Below are 10,457 nucleotides of genomic sequence, written 5' to 3'. Positions count from 1 at the left end.
TAGTGATCTTTATACTTTTCTTTCTTGTTTGTAGTTCATGCAAGGAAGGCGTTCTCAAGATACAGAAATTCTTCCTGTTGATCTAGACTTGGAACGTGCACGAAGGAACAAGAGAGACAAGGATCTTCTTGAGGAGAAATCTTCCACTCGTTCTATTTCTCCTACATCCAGCTCTAGTTCGTCTAGTGACAAAATTTTGGGAGAACATTCTGAACAAGCAAGCATGGCTGAAAATCGTGAAGAAGTTGGCAACAATGCAAATGCTCCTGTTACTATCATGGACTACTCTATGCCACAATTCTCTACTAGACAATCTTGCATCATATTACCAACCATTCCGCCAAATCTATCTTATGAGCTTAAATGTCATGTGATTAACATGCTCCCATCATTCTCAGGAGCGGAAAATCAAGATGCTAGTGATCACATTGATAATTTTCTGGAGATTTGTGGCACTCAAAAAATTCAAGGCATATCTGAAGAGTTCATACGGTTGAAGCTATTTCCTTTTTCTCTTAAGGAAAGTGCTAAGATCTGGTTCAAGACTCTGCCACCAAATTCTATCACTTCTTGGGAACAACTTTCTGCTAAGTTTATTCAGAAGTTCTATACTCAGTCAAGGACACAGAGGCTTAGGGATCAGATTTTCCATTTCAGGCAGAACAAGGGAGAACCACTTTTTAAGGCTTGGGAGCGATATAAAACTTTATTGATTGGTTGCCCACATCATCAATTCTTGCCATGGCAGATTATATCATACTTTTACCAACATCTGGCTGATGAATGCCGCCATAGGTTAGATGCAGCTGCTGGAGGAAATATTATGGCTAAGGAACCAACTGAAGCCAATGAAATTATTGAGACTGTGGTGGCAAATTCCTCACAATGGGATAATCGTGATCTTGATGCTCCTAGACACATGGTTTATGAGGCTAGTGGTTCAAATACAGAGATGGCATCTGTGGCTAGGAAATTGGATGCGGTAGTGACTTTGCTGAGCAGAAATTTGGATCCTTGCGGCATTTGTGGAGGCACCGATCATCCTACTCATGTATGTTCTAGAAGTGGGACATTTCCTGAAGCGGAAGTTAATGCAGTTCAACCTTTTCATAGGCAGCAGAATGATCCCTTTTCTCACACATATAACCCAGGATGGAAGAATCATCCCAATTTCTCCTATGCTTCACCCCAGAATTTCAATCAAGGGCCCAGACCTTGGCAAGCTCCACGACAAGAAGCACCTTCTCAAGATGCAAGGAAGTTTACTATGGAGGACCTTATTTCCCAGCTTGCTCAATCACAAGTCACAATGCAACATTCCCAAGCAGAGATGAGCAAGTCAATGACTCAGTTGCAACAAACTGTTTCCAGTAATACTCAATCTATCGCAAAGCTTGAAATGCAAGTAGGACAACTTGCTCATGCCTTGAGTGAAAGACAGCCAGGAAAGCTGCCGAGTCAACCTGAGGTAAATCCTAAGCAGTATGAGGATGCTAATGCTATTACTGTTTTGCGAAGTGGGAAAAATGTGGATAACAAAATTGAGTATAAAAAGCTTGAAGGTGAGAATCATGATGAGCCTATAGTGGTGGAGCCAAGTGCTTCCAAAATACCTCATGTTGAGAAGGAAAAGCCGGAAGTAGAAGAGTATGTTCCAAAAGTGCCTTTTCCATCTCGTCTTGCCCCAGCTAAGAAAAGCAAGTATAATCGGGATATTTTTGAAGTTTTGAAGAAAGTGGAGATTAATATTCCACTCATTGAGGCAATTAAGTCTATTCCCGCATATGCAAAATTTTTGAAGGAGTTGTGCACTAACAAAAGGAAGATAGGTGATCATGAAGAAGTATTTCTCTCCGAAGAAACGAGTGCTATTTTACAAAAGAAGCTCCCGCCCAAATTAAAAGATCCGGGTAGCTTTACCATTCCTTGTATTATTGGAGAGAAAGAAATTGAAAAGGCCTTGATGGATCTTGGTGCAAGTGTAAATATCATGCCTTATTCTGTTTACACTACTTTGAAGATAGGTGAGTTGAAACCAACTTCAGTCACTCTCCAACTAGCTGATCGCTCTTTAGTGCATCCTTTTGGGTTAGTTGAAGATGTTTTAGTAAAGGTGGGTGATTTTGTTATTCCGGTGGATTTTCTGGTGCTTGATATGGAGGGTGAACCTAATCCGACAAGAGATGTACCACTCATTCTAGGCCGTGGTTTTATGGCTACCACAAAGACCATTATAGATGTGGAAAAGGGCATGCTCACAATGACAGTCTTTGACAAGACCATTGAGTTCAAAATTTTTAAGGCTATGAAGAGTCCGGATGTCATTAGAGAATGCCTTCATGTTGATATGGTAGGCCATGAGAGAGTGAATTTATTGACAAAAACGGCTTCAAGTGATGAGGTTGTTGAATATGTGGATGGTGATAGCAATGAAGGCAAAAAGACCCCATCATCACCAATATCCAACGAGCTCATGGCTACTTCCCTTGTTACTAGCAAGCTATCTCCAACTTTGAAAGGCATGCGGACAAGAGCAAGGAAGTTGAAAAAGGCACGGTCCAAAACAATGTTGAGAGGTAAAGTGTGTGCTCCTTTTGAGACATTGAAATTGTCTATCCATGGTACTTTCACGATAACGAATTCTAAGATAGAAAAAGGGTGGAAATTTGTGGCTCGTCAATTTCAATTCTGTGGGCCAAATGTTTCGGGGATTCTGAATGGAAAGTATCCTGTGCACCATCCTCCTTGATTTGTTTCCCAAGAATTGTTGTGAAGGTGTTGAGGCTTGTGGTGATTTCTCCAAATCAGGTTGTCTCTCTCCTTATCTAAAACGAGTGTTGTGTTTAAGCTTTCTCCCTCCCTTTATTTATTTGTATTGATGACCATGCATGTTCTTAAAGTTTGGGGTGAGAGTTTGCTTAAATTATTAAGTGTTGATGCATACATGGTTGATTTTGTAGGTACAACTACGTCTGGCTGAAGACATTAAACTTAGCGCTACTTGGGAGGCAACCCAATGAAGTATATCCTTTTGTGTATCCTTTTGTTCTTCATTATTCCATTTTTATTGACAAAATCTTGTGTGGATGTTAGTTTGAATGTGTTGGAATCTGGCTGCAGGAAAGTTTAAATTTCTGGGCATTATGTTTACAGCCAGACCACGCCTAGGCGCGTATTGTGAACGCCTAGGCGCGTATTGTGCACGCCTAGGCGCACCTTATACACGCCTAGGCGTGTGTGTTTACAAAAAAAAAAACAAAAAAAAAAAAAAAAAAAAAAAGGTCATATGCAAGAAAGGGTTCATGAAGACATTGAAGAATTGTGGCTAGGCCAGTACCCCAATCCACTCGATGCATGACTCCAACCCCCAGGTTGTATTGTTTCAACTTGTCCTCTTTTTAGTGCATTATTACATTGTTATGTTTTGCATTGAGGACAATGCATTCTTTAAAGTGTGGGGTGGTGGACTGCATATGGATTATCTTGTGCCAAATTTCACATGATTTTTGTTGTAGCTTAATTTAAAAAAAAAAAAAAAAAAAAAAAATTCAGTGCTTGAATCTTGCATATTTATGGGAATTTTCTGTTGAATTGAGTGCTATATTGAAATGCAGCTGATCTTGGTTTGTGGAACCCATCTTATCCTTCTATATGCTTGACGTCTACTCTATTGGATAATCACTTGAATTCACTTGCACAAGAATGTATGCTTGTGGGGTATGACTTGGGTGAATAGATGTTGAATGTGGACTTTCTTTAAGATGATCTAGAACACCGTGTTAGTGATATTCTTGGCACTAGTTAATTACATGCATGTTAAAAAAAAAATTGATGATGAATAAAAGCATGTTCCGCTCTTGTGATCTTGCTGAGTAACCGGGGCTCTTGTCTAACCAACTCGAGTTTCGCGTAAAAAGGTAAGACAATCTTGATGAACATACTAGGCTAGCTTAACTTCGAAGCCTTTTCAACTCGAGTGATTGATCCGAGGTGTGCTTTATCACATAATGCCCTAAACCAACTGGTTGGGAGTCATTGGTTGAGAACTTGTTACATGGGTTGACTAGAAAGCTTAAAGGAGTGAGCATTGCACGGGCCTAGTAAGATGAAAATAAAAAAAATAATAAAAAATAAAAAAAAATAATAAAAAAAAAAAGAAGAAGAAGAAGAAGAGAAGTATGTACATAAATAAAAGTGCCTTGGTATTACTACTTGACTGTTCTTGGAATTCTTGGAATGTGACTATGTTTGGCGCCTATGAACTTTTGGAAGCCAAATATTTATACATTTCTTCTTTGCATGCACTTAATTTAGATGAAGTGATTGAGTAGACGGATAATCTTCACTGAGTATATGTTTGGATGAAGTGTGGGGTCTCCACATCTTTTTGATTGCATGGCATTGATGTATATTGTTTCGATTCTAGCAATTTCCCTCACATATGTTTGATTTGAGTTATCTTGAAACGTTTGTGGGTGTCGTTCTTGTAAGCCCTCAGGAGACAAAACTCCTCCACTAGGGACACCTAGGGGTTTAACGGCTTGTTGCATATGCTAAATGCAATCGCGATTCCTGCGTTAGTGAGTTAGGATGTTAGTTGGTAGATGTACTTTGTTTAGTTTTACTTGAGGACAAGTAAGGTTTAAGTGTGGGGTGTTTGATAGGTATGATAATACCTATTGTTTTTGGTAGAAATATCCCCCTCTTAAGCTTTCTTTTGATAAATAATGAGTGTATTTATGTTTTGATTTGTATTTCTGATAGGTTGATTGCGGTTTGGATGAAAAGTGATGAAAAAAGGGCTGAACTGAAGAAAATGTCCACCGACCTTCGTGTGTTCAAATACTTATAACTTTTTGTCACGTTATCGGAATCAAGCGAAATAAAAGGCATTGGAAACTAGACATCTCAAGCTTTCCGTAGACGCTAAAATCGTGCAAATCGGACGTCGTATGGAGATTGTGGAATCATTCCACGCCTAGGCGCAATATTTGTGCACGCCCAGTATCACTTGTGCACGCCCAGTCCAGCGAGTTGGGCGTGAATTTGAAGTTGTGCACGCCTAGGATTGCGCCTAGGCGTGCGCCTAGGCGTGCGCCTAGGCGTGGTGCGCCTAGGCGTGAATACAACGCGCCTAGGCGCACAAGACAGTTTTTTGGTATGTTTTAATTCGCGAACTTGCCGAGCCGCAGGAGTTTTGAGACCTAGAACTGAGTTTCTGGAGAGCGAAAGCAGAGGGGGAGGCGACTCTTGGAGCTAGGAGGAGAGATTCTTCAGCTCAACTTGGATCTACTCAACTAATTGGGTTTATTCATGATTTTCTCATCTCTCCTTTTGTGTTTTTCTCTCATTATGTGTAACTAAACCTCTTGTGCCAAGGCTAGGATGAAGCCTTGGGTTTGATGACTTTGTTTATGACTTGATTTACATATATATGAGTTGATTTGGGTATAAATCTTGTGTTTCTATGTTTGATTGCAATTTCTTCATGCTTGTGGTGTTTGGCCAACACTTTAGGTTTTTGGATGAAATTGTTTGGAGAATTTGCTTAGACAATAATATGTCAAGTAGATTATGCTTCTTGAAACACTTGATTATGAATGTGTCTCCCTTTAATTAGGTGACAATTTGTATGAATTCTAATCTCCATAGAACTCCATGAATTCCTATGCATGTTTAGACCAATAAGATGGCTAGAATGTATTTAGGAATATCCGACCTAGACCAATAAGATGGCTAGTAATCGATTTTAGGGAGATTTGGCTTAAGTGCGCTAAAACCGACTTAGGTACGGATTCGTTATGCCCGAATTAGCAAATATGTGTGTGAATTTGTGTCATTGCAAGTCATTTCCCAAGGGGGATTCCAAAGCCTTGGTGTTCATCTCATTCATCTCATTTGCATTAGTTGCATCTTTATTCTAAGAAAATACCAAAAACACTTTGCTATTTGCTTGTCTTAGTTTAATTACCCAACCAAACAATCTTGAGTTGAACTTTACTTTTGTTTGCATTGTCCATACGTACATACAAATATAAATTTGGATTAGATATAACACCGTCCCTGTGGATTCGACCCTTGCTTATCATTGTGCTGTAGTCGCCGACTAGTACACTTGCTAGTAAGGTTAATTTAGACCCAACAGCTCGCATTTTCAAAAGAATCGAATGCTCGTTTCCTGCGCTGGCATTGGCGCACGATCATCCCCCGATGCTTCCTACTGACACGCGCCGCCTTCTTTTTCCCAGAGATAGACAAATTTTTGAGCGAAAGGGTTTGGCTAGGGTGGTTCGTGAGTCAGTTCATGATTCCGTTAAGCTTCTGCAAAGTAGCCTCTTCGTCGAGGATGAAATAGTGCGATTGCTGGTTGAGCTAGGCAAGTCTAAGGAAGAGGCTGAAGAATTAAGGATATTGGTCGATCAAGCCAATAGTCGCGCGGAAACAGCAGAGGCCACTCTCGCTTCGACTGCCACTAGCGTTGCACTGGAAATGGAGAAGTTGAGAGCGGAGGTCGAGCGAGTTAGGGCGGACGAACAAAGCGCGAGGGTGAATGAAGCCAGGGTCGTAGAAGAATTGAAAATTGCTGATGAGCAAATCCTTGCTTTTAAAAAGTATAAGTCTGAGATGGATGTTGTTCTGGAAGAGTACCAGGCGGCGAAAGACTTAGCAGATGAGATGCGGAAAAAGCTGACGAATCAGCTCTCGATTTCTGAAAGGGAGAGAACAGAAGCCTTAGCAAATGCACAGCGCGCAGAATCTGATTTGGCGGCTCTTACGAGCAAAATGGCCAAGAAGACCAAGAAATGGCACAAGCGAAAGGCTAAATTTGACAGCAAACTTAAGGCGGCGGAGGCCGCTAGGTTGGCAATCGAAACTGATCATAATGAGAAGGTGAAGATTATCGGGGGGTGTGGCAGGTGCCTTGGCTCGTCTTGAAATGCTAAAGGATTATAGGGATGGACGGGAAACAACTTGGGATTTGGCGGAGGAGATAGCTGATTGCGAAATTGTACTAAAGAAGTTCGACCATTTGTACAGGCCCATTGGAGGCGGCGAAGGGCACAGCGAGGAACCTGGTGAAGGTGCTGAAGGGGAAGAGGAAGAGGAAGAAGTTGGTGTAGACGAAGGCGATGAAGGTGAAGGTGATGAAGGTGCTGATGATGGCGAGGATGATGACGGCGATGAAGGAAATGCAGGTGGCTATAGGAGTGATGAAAGAGTGGGTGGTCAAGGCAAGAGCGGAACTGGGGATCGGGATGATCCTAAGTAAATTTGTACTTAGCAATACTTTGTGCCTTTGTACTTGGTAATTTTGATATATGACAATGGCTTTTGTTTATTTGATTGGCTCTCGATATCTATTACCAACTATTATGGTATCGATATTTTTCGGCGTTAGAATTGGGTTTTAATAAACGGCTTGTAAATATAACATACTTATAAATGAAGGGGAATTTAGTGATACTTAGCTTGGGTTGCCGCTGCTAGTTTCGTTGTGCGCCGTTGTTTGTTTTTGTTGAGCGCCGTTATCTCATATCTTCGTCATTTTCACGCCTGCGCTCAAAGAAAAAGGTGAGGGTTGGTCTACGACGAATCGTCGACCCTCCGACGCTCAAGTCATTATAACGCTCAAAATGAAATTGGAATTGAAACATAAGTTAAGTTTGAGGAAGATAAGTGTATATATACTACACCCTTCTTTTTTTTTTTTTTTGCAATTTTAAGAGTGGTACAACTTCAGGTGGATGGCGTTCCAGCTGTTGGAAATGTTTTGACCGTCTCTGTCTTGAAGCTTGTAGGCACCACGCCCTATAACTTTGGTAATCTGATACGGACCTTCCCAGTTTGGTCCCAACTTTTCAACTTTGATTTCTTTCGTATTCTGGAAAACTTTTCGAAGGACTCGATCCCCAACCTTGAAATCTTTGGTGCGGACATGTTTGTTGAAGTGTTGAGCAGCTCTGGTCTGATAGGCCGCCGTTCTGGTGAGTGCAGATTCCCTTAATTCATCGATGGTGTCAAGTTGGTCATTCAATTGTTCCCAATTATTTTCTTCGTTGACCCATTGATATCTAGCGGAGGGTAGTCCAGCTTCGACGAGAATGACTGCTTCAGAACCGTAAGCTAACGAGAACGGGGTTTCTCCTGTTGGGGTTCTAGCCGTTGTTCTATATGACCACAGAACTCCTGGTAGCTCGTCCGCCCAGGCTCCCTTTGCTTGTTCTAGTCTTTTCTTCAAAGTGTTGATCAAAGTTTTGTTAGAAGCTTCAGCTTGACCATTTGATTGCGGGTGACGAGGTGTGGAGAAGAACAACTCAATCTTGAGGTTGGTGCAGAACCGCTTGAAGCTGTAACTGATAAATTGGGAGCCATTGTCGCATATTATCTCCTTTGGGACGCCGAACCTGCAAATTATGTTTTTCCAAACGAATTTCTTGACTTCCGTGTCTCTAACTCATCTGAAGGCTTCAGCTTCTATCCACTTGGTGAAGTAGTCAGTGAGTGCTAGGAAATATATGCGTTGGCCAGATGCCGCTGGAAGGGGTCCAACGATATCCATTCCCCATTTCATGAAAGGCCATGCGGGTAAAGTGGGTGTGAGCTTTTTCCGACGGTTGATGCTGTATTTGAGCAAACCTTTTACATTTATCACATTTTCGGACATAATTTGTGGCGTCGGCTCTCATCATCGGCCAATAGTAACCCGCTGAAAGTGCGCGGTGAGTTAGGCTTCGACCACCGGAATGATTCCCACATTCTCCTTCGTGTAGCTCGGCCAACACGTATTGAGCTTGCCTTGGCGTCACGCACCTGAGTAATGGTCCGGAATAAGATCGTTTGTAGAGTAATCCTCCGAACAAGGTGAACCTCACGGCTTTCGACTGGAGGCGTCGGGCTTCACTTTGATCGTCAGGCAAAATCCCTTGTTGTATGTATCTCGCAATGGATATCATCCAATCATCGCCATTTTCGTTGGCCTCTTCGGGTAAGGCGGAGTCGATTGCCATTGGTCTCTCAGGAGCTGAGAGCTGCTTCCAAACTGATGGCTATTTCAAGTATACTATCGGGATTGGTTGGGGCTCCGTTGCCTGAATCGAGGACCCCAATTTTATGAGTGCGTCCGCATGGGCGTTGTTCACCCTTGGTATGAGTGTGAGCGAAAACTCGTCGAATTGCTTCTGTAATTCCTTGACTGCCTCGAGGTAGCTCGCCATCTTTGGATCCCTTGCTTGGTAGGATCCTCGCAATTGATTGACAATCAGTTGAGAATCTGAGTAGACTGCTAGGTTCTTGATCTTCATGTCCTCTGCAAGTTGAAGGCCGGCGATCAAAGCTTCATACTCGGCTTCATTGTTCGTCGCTCTAAATCTGCATCGTATGGACCTTTGAATGATACTCCCTTCTGGTGATATCAAGACTAAACCCAGTCCGCTGCCTTTGACGTTGCTCGATCCGTCTACGTAGAGGGTCCACTTTCCCAGGATTGGCGTGGCGATGCAGAACAACTCTTTTTTAGCTTGATCTTGGATGGGTGGAGTGAAATCGGCGACAAAGTCCGCCAACACCTGAGATTTGATTGCTGTGCGAGGTTGATAAGTGATATCGTGCTCGCTTAATTCGACCGCCCATTTCGTTAATCGTCCGGACAATTTAGGCTTGTGTAGTATATTCCTCATAGGGAACGTGGTCACTACCACGATGCTGTGACTTTGGAAGTACAGTCTCAGCTTCCGGGCGGCTGTTACGAGGGCAAGCGCGAGCTTTTCCATCTGGCTGTATCTGGTCTCGGCATCCAAGAGGCTTTTGCTCACATAATATACGGGAAGTTGCCTCGATTCCTCTTCTCTGACCAACACTGCACTGACGGCTGTTTCAGACACTGCGAGATAAACATACAGCTGTTCGTTTTCTTTAGGCTTGGACAAAAGTGGCGGTGAAGTCAAGTACTCTTTCAGCTGCTGCAGAGCTTTCTCACACTCGGCGGTCCATGCGAAGTCATTTGTTTTACGAAGCGTTGTGAAAAACTGATGGCATTTGTCGGATGACCTAGATACGAATCTGTTGAGCGCCGCCACTCTCCCCGTCAATTTCTGCACTTCTTTTACGTATTTTGGCGAAGGGAGGTCGAGGATTGCTCTAATTTGGTCGGGATTTGCTTCGATGCCTCGTTGAGTTACGATATAGCCCAGGAACTTCCCAGCGGTTACTCCAAATGAGCACTTGGTGGGCTCCAGTTTCATGCCATATTTGATCAATAAGTCGAACGCCTGCTGCAAATGATGCAAGTGTTGCTCGGTGACCAATGATTTGACTAACATATCGTCGATGTATACTTCCACTGTATCTCCTAGTAATCCGGTGAACATTCGGTTGACAAGCCGTTGGTATGTCGCGCCAGCATTTTTTAATCCGAAGGGCATCACCTTGTAACAAAAAAATGCCCCTTTCTATGACGA

The 10,457-nt window shown here is 42.6% G+C and overlaps 1 protein-coding gene and 1 non-coding gene across 2 annotated transcripts; one reads left to right on the top strand and one right to left on the bottom strand.

Annotated features, from left to right (window-relative positions):
• Positions 1–628: 628 nt before the first annotated feature.
• On the bottom strand, positions 629–735 carry LOC119987580. The gene has a single exon (XR_005465474.1). It is a non-coding gene; the product is annotated as a small nucleolar RNA R71 (small nucleolar RNA).
• Positions 736–6,937: 6,202 nt separating this feature from the next.
• LOC119986999 (prothymosin alpha-like) lies at positions 6,938–7,270 on the top strand. The gene has a single exon (XM_038831682.1). It carries the CDS (start codon positions 6,938–6,940, stop codon positions 7,268–7,270), a length of 333 nt encoding a protein of 110 aa, XP_038687610.1.
• Positions 7,271–10,457: the final 3,187 nt, after the last annotated feature.

Source organism: Tripterygium wilfordii, chromosome 20 (genome assembly GCF_013401445.1).
Source record: "Tripterygium wilfordii isolate XIE 37 chromosome 20, ASM1340144v1, whole genome shotgun sequence".
Lineage (NCBI taxonomy): Eukaryota > Viridiplantae > Streptophyta > Magnoliopsida > Celastrales > Celastraceae > Tripterygium > Tripterygium wilfordii.
The sequence above is the reverse complement of the archived record's forward strand: the minus strand, read 5'-3'. Positions and strand labels throughout refer to the sequence as shown.

Bases quoted from the DNA above. Each gene is read 5' to 3' on its own strand.
- LOC119986999 (XM_038831682.1), top strand. From the start codon at position 6,938: ATGCTAAAGGATTATAGGGATGGACGGGAAACAACTTGGGATTTGGCG.